The 22,641-nt window shown below is 35.0% G+C and overlaps 1 protein-coding gene across 1 annotated transcript in view; it reads right to left on the bottom strand.

The window, feature by feature from the left end:
* Positions 1-4,065: 4,065 nt before the first annotated feature.
* The window catches only part of KIAA2026 (KIAA2026 ortholog), a 67,186-nt gene continuing 48,610 nt past the window's right edge, over positions 4,066-22,641 (bottom strand). Inside the window, exons 6-8 of the mRNA XM_044656629.1 lie at positions 14,004-14,119; positions 9,859-10,046; positions 4,066-8,388 (exon numbers count right to left, since the gene is read on the bottom strand). Coding sequence (XP_044512564.1) covers positions 4,703-8,388; positions 9,859-10,046; positions 14,004-14,119 — 3,990 coding nt within the window. The 3' untranslated portion in view covers positions 4,066-4,702. The remainder of the gene's footprint in view (positions 8,389-9,858; positions 10,047-14,003; positions 14,120-22,641) is intronic.

Here is a 22,641-nt window from a genome sequence, read left to right as displayed (position 1 = left end):
GTCTGAAATCTATCCTAGTTTTTAGGAGAACATACTTTAATGTTTTGAGGAAAGGATTGGAAAGATCCTACGGATTAATATATATGAGCAAATCACTCTTAGGAAGGATGATCAATTCTCCAACAATGACATTCTGAAGAAATAAAGCGAAGCAAATCTGATGAAGAAAAAAGGGGATTTGTCTGAAGACTTGTTATGGCCCCAGAGAATTCACCAGTCTTGTTTTTTTAAACTTGTTTTCAATTTGTTTTTTAAATCATGGAAAAGATATGGAGAGATAAAGATAGTTACAAAAGTAGGGTACCGTCCTGTACTGTGAGAAAAGAGGAATATCAAGAATGCTATATGACTGCTTGGGGTTCGATGAGATGACACCTGGTAACTGAAAAAGCACAACTTGCTTAACTCTTACTAAATGTCTGTGCTGAAGAGAATCACCTTGGGACTGTAAAGGGCAGAACAAAAATAGTAACTTAGAGTTCATACCCAATATAAATAAATGGACAAGCAGCTGTGCTTGGTGAATTCAAGTCAACTAGTTCCCATTAAGTATTTCTAGAGAAAGAACTGACAGATTGTTGCTCCATTGTTAATGATGACTGAAAGGCACCAGAAAGACATCACTGGTTATGAGGACAAATGTCCCAATTTTTAAGAAAAGAAAGAGAATATGGCAAATTATAGGCCAATGAACGTATCTGATATTCCAGGGGAAATTCTAGAATAAAGTATTGAAATGGTTAGTGAAGAACTAGAAAAAGCAGGGATTCCAAAAAGCAAGCATGGTTTCATGTACCCATCATTCTGGGGAAGGTAGGTAGCAAAGTGAAAAAGTGTCAGGCCTGGAGCTGGGAGGACCTGGGTTCAAAACTGGTCTCAGACACTTTGTAGTTTTGTGACCCTGGGCAAGACACCTGATCCCTATTGCCTAGCTCTTACTGTTTTTCTGCTGTCAAACCAATATTTATTGACTCTAAGACAGAAGGATTAAAAAAAAAAAAAACAAACCAACCCATCATACCAGATTCACTTTTCTTTTTTGACTAGGTTATTAAAATTGGAATATCAGCAGATGTTGTAGATATACTTTGCCTAGATTTTAGCAAAATATTTTATCAAGTATCTCATGCTATTCTTGTGGAATTGTGATGTGCACTAAATCTGAATCATGTTGATTCAGAATTGGTTCAATAACCAGAACCAAGGAGTAGTGATAAATACTTTGAAGGCAACTTGGAAAGTCTCAGTACAGCATACAGTGATCTAAGCTTGGCTGTTTAGTAGTTTTAATTTTCTTAGATTACAGAGCATTATATTATAGAGCAGTGATTCCCAAAGTGGGTATCACTGCCCCCTGGTGAGTGCTGCAGCAATCCAGGGGTGGTGGTGATGACCACAGGTGCATTTATCTTTCCTATTGCTATTAAAATTTTAAAAAATTAATTTCCAGGGGGCTAAGTAATATTTTTTCTGGAAAGGGGGCAGTAGGCCAAAAAAGTTTGGGAACCACTGTTATAGAGCACAGAATATTCTTATGAAATCTGTAAATGACAAAAAATTGAGGAAAACTACTATAGTGAATGTTAGGATCCAACAAAGCCTTGAAAGGGTATGTAACATTGGCTGAATCTTATAAGATGGAATCTAATAGGGAAAAATGCAAATTATTAAACTTGAGTTCAGAAAGTCAGCTTCACAAACCATAAGATTGAGAAAGCATGGTTGGATAGCAATTTTTCAGCAAAAAATATCTTGGGGTTTTGGTGAATTATAAACTTAATATGAGAGAAGTGTTATATGTTAACAACAACAAAAGGTCTTAGAATGCACAGAGAGCCATAACTTCTAGAAGTGAGTTTTGCTGTTTTCTACCCTGGTTAGACCACCATCTTGATTGCTGATTCAGTTCTGGGTGCTACAATTTAAGGAGGATACTGATAATCTGGAATCATCAGAAGGCAGCAGCCAGGAGGTGAGAGGCCTTTGGTCCATGCCATAGGAGATCGAGTCGAAGGACCTGTGGATGAACTACATGGGACATCACAACTGTAATCAAGTGGCTTTGGGTCACCATTTAGCCTCCCTAGAGCCCAGTCTCACCTATAAGAGGGCCAGACTAGACGACTCCTAAGTTTCTTTCCAATTCTAAATTTATGGTTCTGTGATCCTGTCAGTATGCAAAGGGCCATCCTATGAAAGAAGGGTTATACTCATTCTGCTTGACCTTAGAGGGCAAAAGCAGGAACAGCCTTGCTCTTCGTGTCTCATCTAGCCTCAGAACACTGAGCAGATGGGACACTTGAGGCATGATCCACAGTATTTGATAACATTTCGGTTGCCTCAAGCTTGGTCTCTGTTAAAAGCTAATGTTTGAGTGACCCTGGGCAAGTCACTTGACCCCCATTGCCTACCTTTACCACTCTTCTGCCTTGGAGCCAATACACAGTATTGACTCCAAGATGGAAGGTAAGGGTTTAAAAAAAAAAAAAAAAAGCTAAGGTTTGAGAAAATGAAGACCTTGGTCACATTCTGGGAGAAATGAGTAATCTGAGGCACACAGAGACAGAAAAGAAAGTAGAAAATAGTCTGCTTCCATCTGCATCCAGACTGCATCAGTTCTTTCTCTGGAGGTGGAAAGCATGACCTGGGCAATTTCTAATAAAATGAACATATCCCAAAAGGCAAAAGAAAAAGCTTACAACCAAGAATAAATTACCTTGCCATGTTCAATTTTACAGATGAAGAGAACAGAGGCAAACAGGTTGAAGTACCTTGTCTGGGGTCACCAGCTAGGAGGCTGAACTCAAATCCTGTGGGAAGCACGCTTGAGTTGGCAGAGCTGACATATGCCTGACCACCTTCTCTATTTTCTGCCTCCAACCCGCTGCCCTTCTCTTATGAGAAATAAGACCCTGGCTGTTTGGGAGATGGCGCAGTGCAGTGCTCTTATTGGCTATCTCCAAACCCTGTGGTCTCTCTCAGGCCATCATCCTCATCCTCTGCCAACAATTTGGGCTCCAACAGGTGAATTTTCGCCATATCTTGGCAGGATCCAGGCCTCTACATTACTTCCTGGCCACCTCTGATACCTTCATTCATCCCACATTTTCCATCACCTCTTTTTATTTATGCTTTCTTCCCCTATTATCTAAGTTCTTTGAAGGCTGAGACTTTTGCTTACACTTGTAATCCCAACCCATAAAAAATGTGTTCTCTTAAAAAAAAAAAAAAAGTGGTGGTGGTGAAAGGATTTACAAAGAGGCAGATTGAGACATGATTATAAAGACAAATTTCCTATTAAAACTTTCCCAAAACAGAATAGAGTGTCTTTGGAGGTAGTAGGTTTTCTGGGAAGCCATTTGTTGAATATGTTGTATGGGAATTCTTTGTGAGGTATGAGTTGGGCTGTTGGTCATTGAGGTTCTTTCAAATTCTAATCTTTGAATATAAAGGTGGAGAAGGTATATTTCCTGATCTCAGGGTGATTATACATTGTATTTAGAATAACAGTCCTCAAACTTTTGCATCCATAGTTAGGAAATTATTCCTTTGCAGTGCATTTTCTTTTGTTGTTATCACCACAGTTAAGTCAAATTTAAATATCTGCAGATATATAAACACTTGATTTGAAAAAGAATTTCTCTGCAATCCCCCAAACCAAATTAAAACCTTCAAATCACCTGGTGTCCACACTACCCATTCGTTCTGCATTCAAAACTGCTTTGGTGTACCTTGAGTTTTCCAACTGCCTTAAATCTAAAACATATCTTGGAATGCATAGAAATTGCCTGAAAAGCAGCTTGCTTTAAAAATAAACTTTTCTTTTGGCCAGTATGAGATGTCATGATTTTAAATCCAAACAAATAACCCAAACCTGGGAAATGTTAAATAGCATCAAGAGTCCAATCTTAGGCAAACCATGGAGAATCAGGAGTCAAACTTCCTAGTTATTTTGCTTTTTTTAAAAGAATTTTCTTAATTCATGTACTCTGCCATACTGTAAATGTATTTTTCTTCTAGGATGCCCCAAGTACACACTTTAGAAATATTATTCAAACAAAGAAATACAGCAACTTCTTTTTATTACATGCAGATTCTTCTGCATTGTTGCTAACAGTACACTGGTCCAAAATTACTAAAATACTTAAAAAACTATACATTATGTAAACAAAACATAAATAAGACAGCATAGTTCTTTGTACATATAGTTTAGTACAGATTGTTAGGGATTTGGGAATATGTACAATTTTACAACGTGGACTGCATTTTTACAATGCATAAATATATATATTTTTTTACAGAAACAAAAATAAGATCTCACAAATGAAAGACACAGATTACCGTATTGTAGACACGCTGCAACAGTTCAAATTCAAGAGGAAACTGGTCAATGCAAATGTGCAAAAGGCTAGATTATTCTAAACTAGTCAAACTTGACTTGTGTAATGTATGTTAACAGACAGGTCATTCCTGACCTTTACCAAACAAACAACCCTTGAAAACATACCCATACATTTGAGTGAAATTTAACATTTTTCCCTCCCCAAGCAAACAAAACCTTGCGGTAATCTAATGAAAAGATATAGGAAAAAAAATCAACTATGTATATAGTATGTTTTCAACAGTATAATAAACAGTTAAAATTTATTTGGGAGTCAAAACAATGCCCCAATATTTAAAACTGGCTCATTTAGTCTAAAATTCAAGATGCAGCTGTGTCAGGCTTTTCTAAGCCAGATGACGGAAAAGTAGGGAAGACAGTGGCAGAATTCCGGCTAGCAGATACTACAATATGAGAAAGAGATGAAGACAGTGAAGAAACCTTAGATGCTGGAGTATTTATGGCATTCAAAATAGCTCCTTCTGGGCTAACCAACAGTTTTTTCACTGATGTGTCCAAATGGAATACTGATGCATTACTTGGAAGCTGAGGGTTACCAGCATGTACTGCAGAAACCAAGGAAGTTTTAGCTAAAAGAGTAGATGGAGGAGGTTTTATTACTGAAGTCAATGACACTGTAGGTACAGGAGATGGAACAGAAACTTTAGCAGTTGTGTTTACTACTTGGGGTGTTGCATGGACAACAGGTACAGTACTTGCATTCCCAAGAGAGTTCACAATTTTTGTAGAGCTTTTTAGGGGATGTTTTGCAGGTTGCCAACTTAAAGAATTACTTGGTGCTAATGTAATCTTCTGCACAAGATTATCAGGAGTTGTAGCCTGAATGCCTTGACCATTGTTAAGGGGCAAAGGAGGTCCATATTTTGGATTAGTAGAGATGAGAAGAACATGACTGCCCGCTCCAAGGCCTTGTGGAGGGACAATAAATCGGGTGCCATTAATCATAATCTGCGTTCCAGGTGCCAAAGGTGTACTGGTATTGATAACTATTTTTTGCTGAATGCAAGGTTCATTTAATTGACCTCCAACCAGATTAGTTACATTTGAAGGTGCAGTAGCAGTCTGAATGGCAGAGGTACCTGGAGCACAACTGTAAGTATGAGCTGATTTGACTAAAGTTGGAGGCATTTGCTGGTTTGGCAGAGAAGCAAAGTTGGAAAAACTAATTATTTTACCTGCATTCAGTGAAGCAGATGGTAATACAGTCTGAGGTTTATTTGTGTTTACATTTGATGGCACTGTAGCTGAAATCCCTGGTGACTGAAATTGGACAAAATTCTGTGATTGTCTTTTAGGAAGGGGAACTGGATGTGTGGCACCTGGAACTGCTGCCAGATGGGGAAGTGTGTTGATTATTTTAGGAGACGCAGTGACAGGAGGAGGCAAGGCAACAGTAACTGGGATCTGTAAAGCTGATGTTAAACACTGAGGAGACACTGTTGGTTGAGTAGTTGAAATAAGCACAGATGACGCAAGATGCCCCGTTTTCACAGTTGAAATAGCCACAGTGTTTCCGATATTTGATGTACACAGTCTGTTTGTTAAAACTGGCATGATTCTTGAAGAAGTTTCATTTCCACTAACCAAAACTGTGGGTCGTGTCCCAATTGAAGCACAACTTGATGTTGTTGAAAGAGAAGTCAAAGATGCATTGGCTGTTACTGAAAACATGTTAACTGCTCTTGTTGTAGAAACCACTGGTTCATTAATGGGTGCAACATTTTGATTTATAAAACTTGAGCTTACTGGAACTGAACTACCACTTGTTGACAAGGGCAAAATAAAGCTCTTGCTGCCTTTTTCTTCTGCTCCTTTTGGAGTTACATTCTGCAGTATGTTAATTGATGGTACATTTGGAGCACTGCCTGTAGTATTTACAATGGCTTGGCCTATGTTCAGTCCAATTTTTACATCTTTTATTTGAGATACAGTAGGTGATGAATTTATTTTTATTGGGGCTCCCACTGTAGATGGAATTAGCACTATCTGAGGTTGTTCTGTGGTCTTAACATAGGTTTTGCTCATGGAGGGAGGTCGGGCTTGTTTTAATGATTCTGCAATTATAGTTGGAGTTGAAGTGCCACTGGACATTGGAGCATTAATGAAAACTAATTTCTGGGTGGAAACACCTGTGGATGTCGGTGCAGGGACCATGTTAACTGCAGCACTACCACATGGGGAAAGAATAGATGGAGCTGTGACCAGCATAAGTTTCTGAACAGGAGTACCACTGATCACATCTCCATTTGTTGTTGTAGACGACTCAGGTGTAACAGGGTAATTCTTTGTTTTATGGTCTATCTGTGGCTGTGTAGTTGGAGTATGGATAATATTTGTATTGGTTTGTCCAAAATTTCCTGTTGAAATGCTAATTACATTAACTGAATTGCTTGTTGTTGATTGAAGCAAAGGGCCAGAAGAAACAGAAGGAACAAAGGGTGAAGAGGAGGATACTGGTGCAGTTTTATCTATTATTTGACCCAAATTACTACTGCAGGAAGGCTGGCCTAAAGTAACTTTCAGATTCTTCCCTGCTGATTGATTAAAACCAGAAGGAAGAGCTGGAATGGAAACAGAAGATGGTGGGGGACCGAACCCAGAAACAGAAGACTGAGCAAAAGGAGGGAGACAAGATGTAGCTGTTGCTCCTGCTACTGGTGAAAAAGTGGAAGATGACAAAGTTGTGGATTTGGGCACCAAAAATGCCTGAAGCTGAGGGGTAAATGTGAAAACTGAATTTGGAGATAAATTATTGGGTGAATTCTGATCTGGATTGGTCTGTACTTTTACAACTCCAGTGTTTCCACCACGTGTTCTGACAAGGATTGATTGTGAGTCTCTTATACATACAGTTTTAAGTTCTTGTTTTGCATCAGAAGAATCAGTATTTGGTTGTGATGCTAAACTGTGAAGGGAACCATTCGGATTTGTAGATCCACTTAGTGTTGTTGCTGATATTAGAGGTTGAACTGTTGAGGAAATGGTGGGTGAGGCAACAGGTCGGGGGAATGTGGTTGTGGAAACTACGTTCTTAACTTTTCCAGTTTCACTTTGGCTTGTTTTAACTGGTAGTGCTAAATTACTTGTTGAAGTTACAGATGATAAAGAGGGCAAAGTCTGTGGTCTAGAACTATTCACATTTGGTAAAGGTGTAATATTCTTGTTGAAAATTGTATTAGACATTTGCGCTGAAATATTTCCACTGGAGTTTACAAGAACTGGTGCTAAAGAAGAGTTTACATTTGTTGTCTGTGGAAAAGATGAACAATGCTGTTCTGGACACTTTTGCTGCAATGATTGCATTTCTTTTGCAACAACAGCCTTTCCTTCTTTGTGCTGAATCAGAAAATTTTTAGGCAGAATAAGAACTTGCTGCATGACTTTCTCTCCTGTTTTAGGATCCGTCACAGGTTGCATCTGAATCTTCACAGAACTATTATGAAGATCTATTGGCACACACTGGCCACAAGGCATTTTGTACACCATTTGTAAAGGACCCTTAGAACTGGTCTGGCAGGGCAATGCTGGCTTTATTGGGCTTGCTTCTGTAGAAGATGTAACTGTTTTTTCCAAGGTAGGCATGTTCCTACCTATAGAAGTTGGCAGCTGATTTGTTAAGGTCACTTTGTTCCCAATATTCTTTGCAAGCAAAGCCTGAATAGGTTTGGTCCCTTTTAGGAAAGTGGAGACAGATGTGGTTGAGTCTACTGGGGCAAAAGTCTCAGGAGATGTTGGCTCTGTTGGCTTGGATTCATTCAAACAGTCAGCCTGAACTTCTAAGTTCTCAACTGCAGTCTCATTTGTGCTTAGTTTTGCTTTCTTCCTTGGTGAAAGCTCTTTTGTGCTATCATCCAGAAAACTATTTTGTTTGGACTGTCGTTTAAGTGCTTTAGGCAGTGTCTTCTGTATATCTTTAGGAGGCAATTCTTTTTTTAACAGTTTATTTTTGCCCGCAGGAAAATCAGTTTCTGACAGTTTCATATCATCTGAAAAATATTAAAAGTATTTTGTTTATGTGCAACAACATGCTAGTTGCTATACAAAACATATTTATGACTGAATAGTCATGATTCTAAACCTTTAAAATAACAAAAATCAAAGTTAATTTTTAATTTGATGGTTTTTCCAAGCATCAAGATTAAAATATTTTGAGGTAAATACAAAAATACTCACAGATTAAAACTAAATATGGATTGTGATATTGGAAATAATTAACAATGTATAGGATTTTTCATATGCAAATATTCATATGAAAATTTTTTAAAGAAAATTTTCAAGTATTTGGTAGGTCAAGTGCTTAATGATTCAGATAATTTTGGGTAATACAGTAGGCAACTTAAGGTAGGCAACTTTTGACTCACTCTATAAGGAAGTTCTTAGACTAATGACTACATCACTTGCTCTAGGCCAGCCTCAAATGAATACGGCCAACACATTTCATCTATTTTAAAGTTTTTAGGAATAAAATATAAACAACCACCAAAAAACCCCCACTAAAGTTTCAATGATGCTTGCTATATATATGATCATTTACCTAAGACAAGAATTTTTTTTAATGTCTGGACAAATTGTTTTGGTGAGAACTCATTTATTCTTGTTATAGCTTGCATGGAAATAGAGAGTAACAAGATAGCACCTTTGTTATAGTGAATTTTTATAAGGTTTCATGGAATTGAAACACTTATTTAAGTTACTCATGATAGGTTTTGGTTCTGCTTGGTCATCCTACCACAAATCAGGAGCAGGGAAGGAAAAAAGGACATTTGTTGTGTTTAGTATTAAGGGAACCTATTTTTTCATTTAAGACTTACCATAATAAAACATGGTGGTGCTTAAGAAATAGATTTCTTAGGAAAAAGGAAGGTAGAGAATCAACTATCTGCCCCAGAAGTACTTTTCAGGTAAAAGTAGTTTGTTGTTGGTGATGATGACGATGATTAATATTAATAATAGCTGATAGCATTCATACCGTGCCCACTATGGAGCAGATACTGTGTTATAAGTGCTTTACAAATGTTTTCTCATTTAATTCTCACAACTCCATAAGGTGGGTGCTATTATTATCACTCCCAATTTATAGCTGAGGAAACTAAGAAAAAGGTTAAGTGACTTGCTCAAGGTTACAGAGCTAGTAAATATCTGAGTTTGAATTTGAAAAAGCCTTCCTGACTCCAAGGCCATCTAGCTGCATGCTCTAATACAATGATGTAAAACTGCCAGTCTCTTAAAAACTACAGTACCAGGGCAGAATCAAGTTACAATAACATCAGAAAAAAATATGCTTATTGAAAGAACATTTGATAAAGCTACTGATTATTATCAAAATATCACCAATGTTTCCCAATCAAATCTTTGTATTACCAAAATTCATTTAGTTCATGTAAAACTATGAAACAAACTAAAACTATCTTCTCTTTATAAGGAATTAAAAAAAAAAACAAAACTTGAGTACCTACCAGAATCAAGATGTTCTTTCTCTAGAATATCCAGAGTTTCTGCTGATTCTAGAGATTTAATGATTTCTACTCGAGGAGATTCTTTTCCAGGATCTCCTTCAACTTCTTCATTAGTCCATAGCTCTCGGGTAAATTTATCATGATCCGGTTGTCTTTTGAAATCATCATAGTCTTTCTTCAGTCGGCTCCTAAAACAAAATATACTATTAAGACTTATATTTTTTAAAATCTTATAGGTAGAATGTTTAAAATTCAGACTCAAATTATATCTCAAACGTGTCTTGAAATACTTAAAATATTGCAAGTAGTGACAAAATCCAGAAAAAAGATGCAGAGCTTCCTTTAAATTACAATTGTAATTTCAGGTATAAATTTCTGGTATAAAGTACTTAGAGTACTTTACTCTTGTTGCTCTTTGAAAACACCTCTATTAGACCAAACTTGCTGTATAGGTAACTTGTGGAATAAGAGTAAGGTGTTCTTCATTTAGCTGTTAACTTGGTCTATATGGCTAGAACTTTCAACAAATTCATAAGAAAATCATACATAGACATTTATTCTTAGAACAAAAAAGAGTTGAAAAAATTTCAAGCACTAATATCTATAAATCATATGAATCTTAGTAAGAGTAAAATCTATCCTCAACTTTCCATTTCCAACTTTTTAAACTGTGATTAATGCTCTCTAATTCTATTACCCCACTATAATTTTTAAAATAGAAACCCAAGGAAGAGAGAGCTAAAAGATAATAACTGGAATGATTTTTCTTACATAAGAAATGTGTACCTGAAAATCTGTGCATAAATTACAATATTTTCCCATTGATTTATATTGTAATTTCAATGTTTTATCTTCATTTGCTGATTGAAGTTCAACTGGCAATGACTCCAAGCATTTCAGCTTTGAGTTTCTTTGGCCTTACATCTAAACATCTAACTCTTTTTCAATGAATGATTTCTAAAGAATATCATTATCGAGGAACATCACTTTTTGTTTAATTCCATAGCAAGTTTAAGAATCCTCTCAGCTCTACTCTTTCATAGGCCTGTTCTAGCCCAGACTACCAGAAGATTATCTTCTATTCTAATCTACTGTGCTCTTTGAGATTACCAATATTCTCAACAAATTTCCTTATGTCCTAGAACTTTTCAACCAAATTTATTTTACTTTCTTGGTTTTTCCCTTAGGACACCATATCCCTTACAACTTTATCCACTGGAAGACACTTTTTTTAAATATAATTTTCTCAGATTTATAGTTGAAATATTTTCTGTTCCTCCCTAGTGCTTCCAGATCTTTACACTATCCCTCAAAATCTTTCTTTTAAAAACTCATGCAATCAACTTTGGCCACTCATTTTTTTTTTTTTTTTTTTTGCTTTACTTTTGGGGCCTTGGTTGTTTCTCTTTCTTCAACCTGGCAAATCTCATTTACTCCTAGTTTGAACTACGTTCAAGATTCTAAAGGGAAAATTACCAGAGATAATTTTCGGATCTTTTCTATTAAGCCATTAACCTCTTTTCTGAGATTCAGATCCATATTTCAACTAGCTACAAGGCTTTTACATTTGAACTGATGACACTTGTAAGTCAACTTGTATAAAGATGGATTAATTATGTTCTCCTTTTATCTTCTTTTCCAAAGTTACTATTTATTTGTGTATGACACTACATGAATGACACTACACAAATGAAGTAATTAACTTCATTTCCCATATTTAAAACCTTGGGCATGTCTTTGAAAATGAGAGTTCAGGGAAAAGAAACAATTTACCAAGGCTTCTTAGGAGCCTACTACCTACAAGAGACTATACCAGATATTAAGTGATGCACAAAAATAGAAGTCTCTGCCTTCAAGAAGTTTCTCTAAGAGGTTTCCAATATGGACCCAGAAAAGTAAATAAAAGGTAATTCGAGGAGGGAAAAGGCGGTAACACTGTGGAAGATAAGAAAAAGCTTTACATATGAAATAGCAACTGAGCTGAGGTTTAATGCAAGCTAAAGATTATATGAAATAAAGGTGCAGAGGCAGATTAGGGAGCATGACAGTTTTTAAACACCATTAAAGGAGTCTATATTTTATCTTGGAGGTAAGAAGTAAATGACTTTTAAAAATAAGACAGTGAAAAGGGACAGACCTATTTCTTTAGAAGCTTATTTTGGCAGTTATGTGAAAGTCAGAGATTGTAAACAGAAATAATGAAAAGGCTATTTTAATAATTTTGGTGTCAAGTGATGAAGGCATGAACTGAGGTAATGATTCTGAACTTCTTGTGTTGTTTTTCAGTTGTGCCAGATTCTTTGTGGTCCCATTTGGGGTTTTCTTGGCAATTAGACTGGAGGTTTATCATTTCCTTTTCTGGCTCTTTTTACAGAGGAGGAAACTTAGGCAAATCAGGGTTAAGTGACTTGCCCTGAGTCACACAGCTAGTAAGTGTCTGAGGTTGGATTTGAACTCAGGAAGTTGAGTTTTCTTGACTCCAGGCCCAGTGCTCTACCAAATCACCAAGTTGCCCTTCTGTGTGGAGAGGGGGACAAATGTAAGAGATATTGTGGAGGTGAGATCAATAAGACTTAGCAACTATTTGGTGATATAGTAGGTTGTAATAAGGAAGAAGTGTCAGAGATGATTCCAAGGTTGTAACCTTAGGTTGTACATTTTTTTTTTTCACTGTATCCAACACTCTTTTTATAGGCAAGGAAATGAAAGCCCAGAGGCAGAGAAATGAGTTTCCCCAGGGTCACAGAGTCAGTGGCAAAGCAGGGATTCTCGTCTCTAGATTCCCAGTCTGGGGCTTCCCCACTTAAATCATGACACTGTTCTAGGCACTGGGGGAGGGGAAGAGGTCAGTGACAGGTGACTGTATAAATGGGAAGATTTTAAACACTCAGGCAAGTAGGATCCCCTCAAATCTTGAGCCCTGACCCCACCTCCCAGCCAAGGAATGCTGAGAAAACAACCAAGGAGGGAAGTCAGGTCATGTAGGGTTAGAAACAAATTTAGGGTTAGGGTTATTAAATGAATAGTGCTCCTTTCAGAAGAAATAGTTAAGTTTAGTAGAGGGGGAAAGTAATGAGGTGTGTTTTGGACAGCTTGAATTTGAAATGCCAATGGACATATGGGTGAAAATGTTAAATAAGCAACTAGTTATGTGGGGATATAATTCAAAAAAGAGAATAAAGAGAAAATGCCAATTTCGGAGCCACCTCTCTAGAAGTGATGATCAAACCAATGAGAATAGCTGAGACTGCCAAAACAGAAAATGGATAGGGAGAAAAGAGTTCCAAGGGAAGAACTTTGGAGAAGGTCTAAACATATGGAGTGGAAGATGGATAATACAGTAAAGAAGAGTGATAAAAGTCATACAGATAGAAAAATGAGAAGGTAGTGTTACAGTAGTCAATGTATCCAGGTATTTTGGCATTTTTCCTTCCTTCTTGAAATCTGTTATGAAAACGAAAGAAGATATGTGACGATCATTTTGAAGCAATGGCAGGTCAAGGGGGGGGGGGGGTTTCTAAGGATGTGGAACACCTAAGCATATCTGTAGGCAATGGAGAAAGAGCCAGTAGATGAGAAGGGTCTGAAGATGAGAGAAGGGCAAGGAGGATTAAAGGAGTCAACTCCTGGGGGAGTTGGATCAAGGGGACAAATGGAAGAGTTGACCTTGGCAAGAATAAAGGACAGCCTCTTCTATGAGCAGAGCATTGCTGGGATGCCTAACAGTACTTTGTATAAAATATATTTTCCATAAATGTCATTAAGTAAATTTGTTGAATGCCAAGGACAGACAGGTGGTGGTGGATACTTTCCAACTTCAAAAGTAGCAGTAATCATGAGAAAATAGTTTGAAATTATAACACTGAGGCTGTAATGAAACAGGAAAAGAATACTAATTACTAGAATTACTAGAATGGATTACCAAAGGGTGTGTATTTGCTTGTTTTTAATCAAATCTCTTACCAAAGAGATCACTAAGATTTAGAATAGATACCTTTCTACCCAGAGTAATTATAGTAAATTTCTACAGGGAACTAAAGAAAAAAACAAACAAACACAAAGTGACCTTAAAATAAAACAACAACAACAAATAAATGAACAAAACATTTAGGTAAGTTCAAGATTAATTTAAAATCTTGCATTACCTGTTTCTTTGAAAAGCCTTCATTAGCTTTGGTTCCCATGGTAGCAATTCATTTAGGAGACGTATCAATGTACCATGTAATTCTTTTACTGATTGCCTCCGATGATACCATTTTCCCTATAAATACAAGTTTTTATGATAAGTCCTTCAAATTTTATGCAATAGCAAATGAATGTTAGTTCTCAAAATTTAAAACATTTTCCCAAGGGGTTGCAGAGTATATAAATATCCTTTGACAAATTTAGTGGAACACATTCCCATTAGTGGTGGTAGGAAATACCTAAAGCAGTTATCCACATTTGTTTATGGAAACTGCTACGTATAGACATAAAGCCAAGAGGTAAAAATACCTTTAAAAAATTACATCTCAATTACAAGAAAAAAAAACAACCTTACTAAAGTCAACTTGCTATAAACTTTAACAGAAAAGTTACAAAAATGAAAATTTATAAAAAGTTTATTGTAAAAAAAAAGTAGAATAATAGTTTTACTACTTCTGTCCAGTTCTTATAATTTTACCCACAAACTAAAAATAGGGAATTGGTTTCAAACTTCTATGGTTTTATTCTTATTCTAGGAAGAAGACTTTAAGACATATAAGTTGTAATTTTTTTACAGTAAGTTTAAAATTATAGAAATACCATATTTTTAAGTTATTCAAGAATAGAGAAAGATCTTTTATGCTTTATTTCACTGTTAACAATTAACTAAAATTATGTTTTAGAAATTAAAATTTTATTTAATTCAGATAGATCTTCCAATAAGAATATGTTTCACCCAATATAAAGAAAACTGATCTAAAACCATAGGAGTATTAAGTAATATAAGCATTCATTCACCTTTAGGTCATCACACAAAAGTAAACAAATTAACATTAGTGTGGACCCATGTAAGCATTGCTTGACAGTATGCTACGTTTTCTTTTAAAACAAAAAAAGACAAAATGTTAACAGTACATTATGGCTCACATTTATCATGCATAGTCATAAGCTTCATCCCATAGCAACAGTTAAAGTCAATTTGCACAAATACACAACATTAAGGCAGGGAAATTATCACGACCTTTAGGAGAAGATATTCTATGTAATGTACAGTATAAATAAAAATACAAAATTTTTTAAATTTAAATTTGTTTTATATGAAATCTTAAGTGTCTGCCAAATAAATTTATTCTTATCCTGAAATGCTGAACATTCTAATTTAACTAAGAAAAATTGTATCTAATACCTTAAAACAAACTAATCACACTCCAAAATAAACTAGCTTTCCTTCTCTTTTAAAACCCAATCACTCAATTTTCATCCTTTAGAAAGGAGCTAATGATTACAAATTAGAGATGGCAAGATGCGAGAAGGATTATGTGTATGTGTTCACATTCAATAACAATCCAAGGCCTGAAGAAATAGTAAGAGGAGACATTTATTAATACTTCTACACCTTCCTATTTGTACAACATAAGTAAAAACATAAGAGTATCATGCAAAAGATTCCAGTTTGTGTTTTACATATCATACCATAAACATCTTAGATCAAGAACCTTTGTTCAATTTTTTTAAAAAGCAAAGACAGCTCCTCACTTTATTCTAGAAGCCTGTTTAGGTTTGTCTAGATTTCAGTATGCATTTTATTTTCATTAAAACTATATTTAAATTATAGTTGTGCTCACATAATGATTTGAAATAAAAAACAGTATCAATACTAGAAATTAAATAAGATAAGGGAAAAATCCCAAAGTGAATAAGCAATTCTTTTTTATCTTATAGCTGATAATTTGGAAAATGCAGGTTTAATAATGAATGGAAGAATTTTTAAAGAAGTTTCCAAGGAGAATTCCTGAATTCTTTTAAGGATGACAGTCGCCTTTATGTCTTTAATTTATATTTAGTCTCAAAACTTAAAACTTTCTTTTCCCTTTATCTTTACATCTCATATATACAGTTCTCTTATAATTTACTTTTATATTTTTACTTTGTTTATTTGTTTTAAACTAGGTGAAAAATAATATTCATAACTGCTATAGATTAATAAGTAGAAGAGATTATTATTTCCATTTGATGTAGGAGGATATTGGAAAAGAAGGCTTTTCAAAACACCACAAATTAACTCTAGCTGCTAGCTCTATTATTATTATTCATATTAAATATGAAAACTTATAACAGGATGGAGAGGAGAAAGAAGAGGTATTTTCCTGAAGTAATTGAGCAAAAATATAAAAAGTAGGAAAGAGAATGTGTGTAGGGAAACCTGTTGTGATCAATCTTTCAGGGGAACAGAGGAGTAGCTGAAAAAGGTTGTTATAGGATATGCTATGTCAGATGGTCTTCTATGGTGTTCAAATGTCATTGCCAGTCTAGAACTGTCTGTATTTCTGAAAGAAGATGAGGAACAATTGAACTAGGAAAGGATGTACAGCCATAGGATGAGAAGAGATAGGCAATGTGAAATCAACTGTTCCTGTGTATGGAACATTTGTAAATTAGGTCTTTATTTTGCAAAGATAATGTCTATATTAGGTTATAATAGCTTTAATTCTTAATAAGGATAAAAATGTTAGCAAGGAAATGTTTGCTTGTCTTTTGTTTCAGCTACTGAAATTAAATTAAATTAAAAAGATAAAACAGAGGCATAACTTCAAAATGCAGAAATATACAGTTTTCAGCAACATTATGAGCAATTATCAAATCTTAAATATTATTAACAATAGATTTTTAAGATCTGGGGTTGGGGCGGGTCCAGGCCTGTGATTTCACTGATGTAGAGAATTTCCAGCATGGAAACACTAAAGTAGCTTGGCAACCATTAGTAACAGAGAACCTCAGAAGAACTGGGGCACACAGACAGCTTAAGTGAATTGGCCAGGGTCACATAGCCATCATATGAGACAAAATTTGAATACAGGTTTTTCAGATTACAAAGCTGGTTATCTATCACACCATACTGCTTCTCCTTAACAATGATTCACTTATAATTCTAATCTTACTTTGATTGCCCACTCATCATTCTAGCTAGACATACATACATACATACATATATATATATACACACACATACACATATATACGTATATATATAGTCTTTTTCTGCGAGTTCTAAAAATTACCTCTTAAGTAAGATGTTTTGGCCATTTAGTAATTTGTAACAGGAGAGAAAACTTATATTGCTTTGTCTCATATCAAGAAATAAGCACTTATTAAAGCACTTCCAATGTGACAAGCACTGAACTAAGCACTGGGAGAATAAAAAGACAAAAGTGAAAGTTATTTTCAATGGTCAAAGCAATAGCCAAAGTAAATGGTTATAAAAAAGATAATGCTCTCCAACTTCTTTTAAATGTTTCTACTTTGATTCTAATGTTTCTCTAACCCCAAAAGAATGAACAAAAGGAAAAGAAATATATCAAACTTCCTTAAGAAATCATATTTCCCCAAGCATAGGTGGTGAAAGCAGGCCTGAATCACTCCTATGACTCCACATAATTAATCTGCTGAACTCTAAATAGCTGGTGCTTGAAATGGCTGGTAGGTTTTCCCATCACATTTATTTGCATATGAGAAAACTTCCCAAATAATTTATGTTTCTCTGAATTTGGGCAGAAAAAAATGAAATTTTCAAAACTCAATATCCTAAGAAATCCATTCCACATTCAAACATTCAGTGCCTAGGATTTGAAAGGCAATGTGTTGGATGAAATAGAGAATTTAAAAAATGAATGGTTCTGGTTCTAAATGAGGATAATGATTTTTTTTAAGAGTTGAAAGGGGCATTAGAGATATTTTACTCAACCTCTTCATCACAGATGAGAAAACAGAACAAAACCGTAAGACTTGCTCCAGTAGGAGCTGAAGCTTTGCCAGAGGCTTCCTGATTCCTAGACCCCTCAGTGACTCCTCTTCTCCACAGCATGTGGTCTCTCTAGACAATTCCTCAGGCAATCTACTGAAAAGGGATGAATCTCTATGGGTTTTCAATGGCATGTTTTTAGCCAGGCTTTTCTGCAATACTATAATGAAAAAGAAAAAGAGTTCTGTTTGAAAATCTACCCAGTGGTACTAATCAATATTATAAGTTATTTAATAAAATTCAATAAGCATTTACTAAGCACTTACTATAAATAAGTGCTGAAGATACAAAGACAAAGTTTGAAAAAGAAAACTTCTACCAATACAAGGAAGATTCCTTTTCTTCAAACTTGAAGGACATGAGAAAATATATATAAATAAAACCAGAAAGGTCTTTAACTCTTTATCTGTATTGGTTAATATGGAATCAAGGGTAAATATGCTAGGTGGGCAGGTTGTGTAAAATCCATTGTAAAACAATGATCTGATACTGTTTTAAGTAATGAAAAACATGCTTAAAACTTTATACACATACATTTGAGGCTTAATGTTACTCTCTGAACAAATAGCTGATAACAGGGACAAAAATCCACAAATTTGAAAGAGAAAAATCCCAGCTATTGATGAAGGTAAGGAAATTTTTCAAAATAATCACACTGCATTGTTTAGACTTGAGAATAAACACATATTTACTAAAGGCCACTTAAAAGAGAAATATGATGTTTATATTTTATGTGGCCTGCCACAAAGTCTAAAAAAATAAAATTATTTCAGGATAGGTAGCATGCACCATGTAACCAAAGACATCCAATACAGTCTAAATTTGAAGCTTACCTTTTATTGCTTTCTCATCCAATGTCCATAGCAGCTGCAGATTGCCAGCTCCCTCTCCATGTGACGCCCCAGCCAGCATTATGAAGGAGATTTACAACCACCATAGGAAACTACTACAAAATGGAGTTGTTCTATAGTGATAAGGTAAGTTTTTTTCTTATATTATGCAGTTTTATAAGTTTTTTTACATTCCAGTTTTATAACCCCTATGGGATCTATAAGAGAAATAATACTTTTAAAAAACTTACAAAACCACACAATATTATAAGTAAAATAGTGCTTGTAAGTATGCGAAAGGAGTGGGGAGGGAGGCTTACCTTATAACTAAAGGGCAGCTCCATTCTGCTGCAGTATTCTGGGATGGGTATGACAGCACCAGCATAATGCTTGCTGGGGTGTCGCAAAGAGAGGGAGTTGGCAATCTACTGATGCTGGGGACATTGGACACCTAAAAGAAAGAAAAAGAGGAAAAAAAATAAGTTCAGGATGTATTAAATGTCTCATCCCTATGGATGCATTCTGCACATAAACAAAAAGCTTTGTATTTTTATTAAACTTAGATGCAGGTCATCTGTATGCATGTGCCAGTCAGTGACTTATACTGAATAGTCCTGCAATGTGATTTCCAAACAAATCAATAATCCATGTTCAATTGAAGTAAAAGGAAGGGAAAAACTTTAAATAAGAATAAATTCATTATTTTACATAAGATCAATGACCATTTCTTCTTTCTGGTCAGATATGATTTCACAGGTAAACCAAATTCCCCCAAAGGGAACATGCATTATTAACACAATAGGAAATAACTGTATAATTTTGAGGCCCAGAATTGCCTGTAACTCTGTGAATGATATGGCTGGGATCACCAGATAAAGGGGCTCCAGAGGCAGGATTTGAATTGGGTTTTTCTCACACCAAGGGCAGTTCTCTATCCAGTGTGCCAATGCTGCCTCACATCATTATTCATTTTCTATCTTTAAAAAAAAAATTGGGGATTTAAGAATATACCAGTTAAAAACAGAAATATGACAAAATTAGTTTGGACTGACTAAGAAAAATGTTCTTGTTATAAGCTTGGCTCCTAAAGCCTTCTACTTTCAAAAGCAGCATGTAAAACTTTTACTGAGATTAAATGAATCACTAAATAAAAATGATATTTTTAAACACTAAAAAAAATCTGAAAATTCAGCAGTTGAAAAACAATCTGAAGTGATATTCCATCAAATTGTATGAAAATGCACAACAAAATATAACAGTAATTTAAATAGTACAGCAAATTCAACTAAATTTGGATATTTCCTTTTAAGTAGCATTAAATGAACAAAAAATATAATTCAACATCATACACTATTTTCTTTAATTTGAGCAATTAAATGCTTAGCACATATTATTGTTTTCCTTTATATCACAGGTTAGGGATATTATTTAAGACATCTAATTGTCTTAGCATATTGTTACCCATTGAAAATAAATTAATTTGGTTATATGGCAAAATCTGTTGTTTATTCAAATTAATGAAAAGGACAGACTGTACTAAAAATTAGCTAGTTCTGACCAATACACAACATAGATGTATTAAGCTTCTGAAAGCACATAAAGCCCCCTGAAGGACTGTAACTGTTAACTGACTCAAGTCTAAACTACTTAAATTATACTCAAATTAAATTTTCTTTTAAAATTGGTTATCAAGAAAGGAAAACATTTTGATCCATTATATTTTTTTATTTGAATGAATGCTTTCATTAAGCACTTAGTATGTGCAAATCACTATGCTAAATACCAGGGATACAAATACAAAAGCAAAATCTTTTTTGCTATCAAATAGCAGGAGTCAATACATAGAGATCTTAACATTAAATCAGATGAAAAGGCTTTGTGATCCTTGGGGTACAGTAGCAAAATAGCACTACATTTTCTTTAGTTTTATTTCCATTGATAAAAATAAGACAATCATTTATTAAAACTTACTGTGTCCCAGGCACGATGCTAAGTGCTGGAGATACACATATAAGCAAAAATCCCTGATTTCAAGGAGCTTACATTTCAATGGGAGGAGGTAACACATAAAAGGGAGTTAAAAGGGGGAGGGGAGGAGAAGGTACTTGTGAGGGGTCCAGTAACAAAGTCTGTAGTGTCAGAAGCATAGCGAGGACAACAGGCATGAAGTATGGCTAGCTTGGGCTAATTCTCACTGGAGGTTTTTTGGAGGAACTCACCAGCTAAATTACATTCCTTTTTTTTTTTTTAACCCTTACTTTCCATCTTGGAGTCAATACTGTGTATTGATTCTAAGCCAGAAGAGTGGTAAGGGCCAGGCAATGGGGGAGGGTCAAGTGACTTGCTCAGGGTCACACAGTTGGGAAGTGTCTGAGGTCAAATTTGAACCTAGGACCTCCCATCTCTAGGCCTGGCTCTCAATCCACTGAGCTACCCAGCTGCCCCCTTATATTATATTTTTAAAGAGGCTTCCTACAATAAAATTAACACTGGTGTTTGATTTTTATCAGCTTTATAAACCGAGAAAAAATATCGCCACAGACTACATTCCTATCCTTAGCTATCCATTTCCATTAAGGGGAACAGAGGTGTGGTTGGCTTAGTACAAAATTCAGGATAATCTTCCCATATTAAGATAAAAACACAGTGACAATTAATTAATAGCTAAATATCTTTATTTCCTCCTTTAATACTTCCAAAGGTAAAAGAGTGTTTTCTTAAAGCAACTTCTAATTAAAACTTGTACTACAGCAATGAAACATCACTTTGTCAGATTGGTAAGACATTTCACATAAGTGAATTTTCCAGATAATTTTGATGCTTGCCCATTACAGAGCTTTATAATTTATTAAATTTTAACATAGATCTTTTTTGGATGCATTACATATTTCTTTACTATCTGAAAAAGCATTCTTTTACTTTACTGTCACACTAGTATGTCATTCAATGTGGCTGGGAATATACTTGTCTACAGTAATTCCTAGGGGCCTTCTGTTGCCTTCCCATTTAATCCGTTAATTTTAACTAATGTGAACTAGAAAATCAGATAACCAAGGTTGTAAGACTCTGTACAAAATAACAGGCAGGCTCTGAGTCAAGGGCTAAAGTTTCTTTTCTGAGTAAAGTTCCTAAAGTTTTAATGTACATAGATATGCTGTTACCAATTTTGGCTGCTCAGAGGCAAAATTCGGGAGGGTTCTTTTACTAGTTCCTAATAAATGAGGTTGCCAGATAAGTGATCTCCAAATAAATGAATTGTTTCTGTATAGAATATTTGAGAATGATCTACTATATACAATGGACCCAGTTAACTTCATTATATAAATTTATTATATGTTTTTCCTGGGAGTGAGCAAACAATACTAGTGAAATGATGATAGAGAAATTTTGTTAATATTTAATGTTCTGAGAGGTTCTGGAATTCATAAGATTATTCTGAGATCTAAGCAGATTTTAAATCCATGAGAAACTGAGGATCCTTTCTGGAGATTGTAAAATTCAAGTAATTCTTTCTTTACCAAATGGACATTATAGAAGTTACAAAATTTTACTCCTACTGATAGGGAGTAGCAAAAGCACAGTTGGACAAAACTACAAAAGTGTAGATTAAAAAATTAGCTTTGAAAACATTGAAACATGATGTATTACTTATTTTTGAATATGAAAAAGTCAGATATCACAGTAATTCACAAGTGTTTAAAAGATAAACAACCACTTTGCCCACCTTTCCCTGGAAAATCACTAAATTTTAGGAATGGACATAGCTTCTTTGAATGATACGTGATCCCTTAAGTCCCACACTTTCTATCAAGTTCTCTGTTTTCAATGATCTTCCCTGCTGTGTTACAGACTACATGCTAAATGAGAGTAAAAGAAACCCATAAGTCAATAAAAAACCAAAATCACAAAACACTTGCCAGCAAAATGTTATAGTGAAATAAGAAAAATACATCCTTAGATAATCCACAA

The sequence above is a fragment of the Gracilinanus agilis genome, chromosome 1 (genome assembly GCF_016433145.1).
Source record: "Gracilinanus agilis isolate LMUSP501 chromosome 1, AgileGrace, whole genome shotgun sequence".
Classification (NCBI taxonomy): Eukaryota; Metazoa; Chordata; class Mammalia; order Didelphimorphia; family Didelphidae; genus Gracilinanus; species Gracilinanus agilis.
The sequence above is the reverse complement of the archived record's forward strand: the minus strand, read 5'-3'. Positions and strand labels throughout refer to the sequence as shown.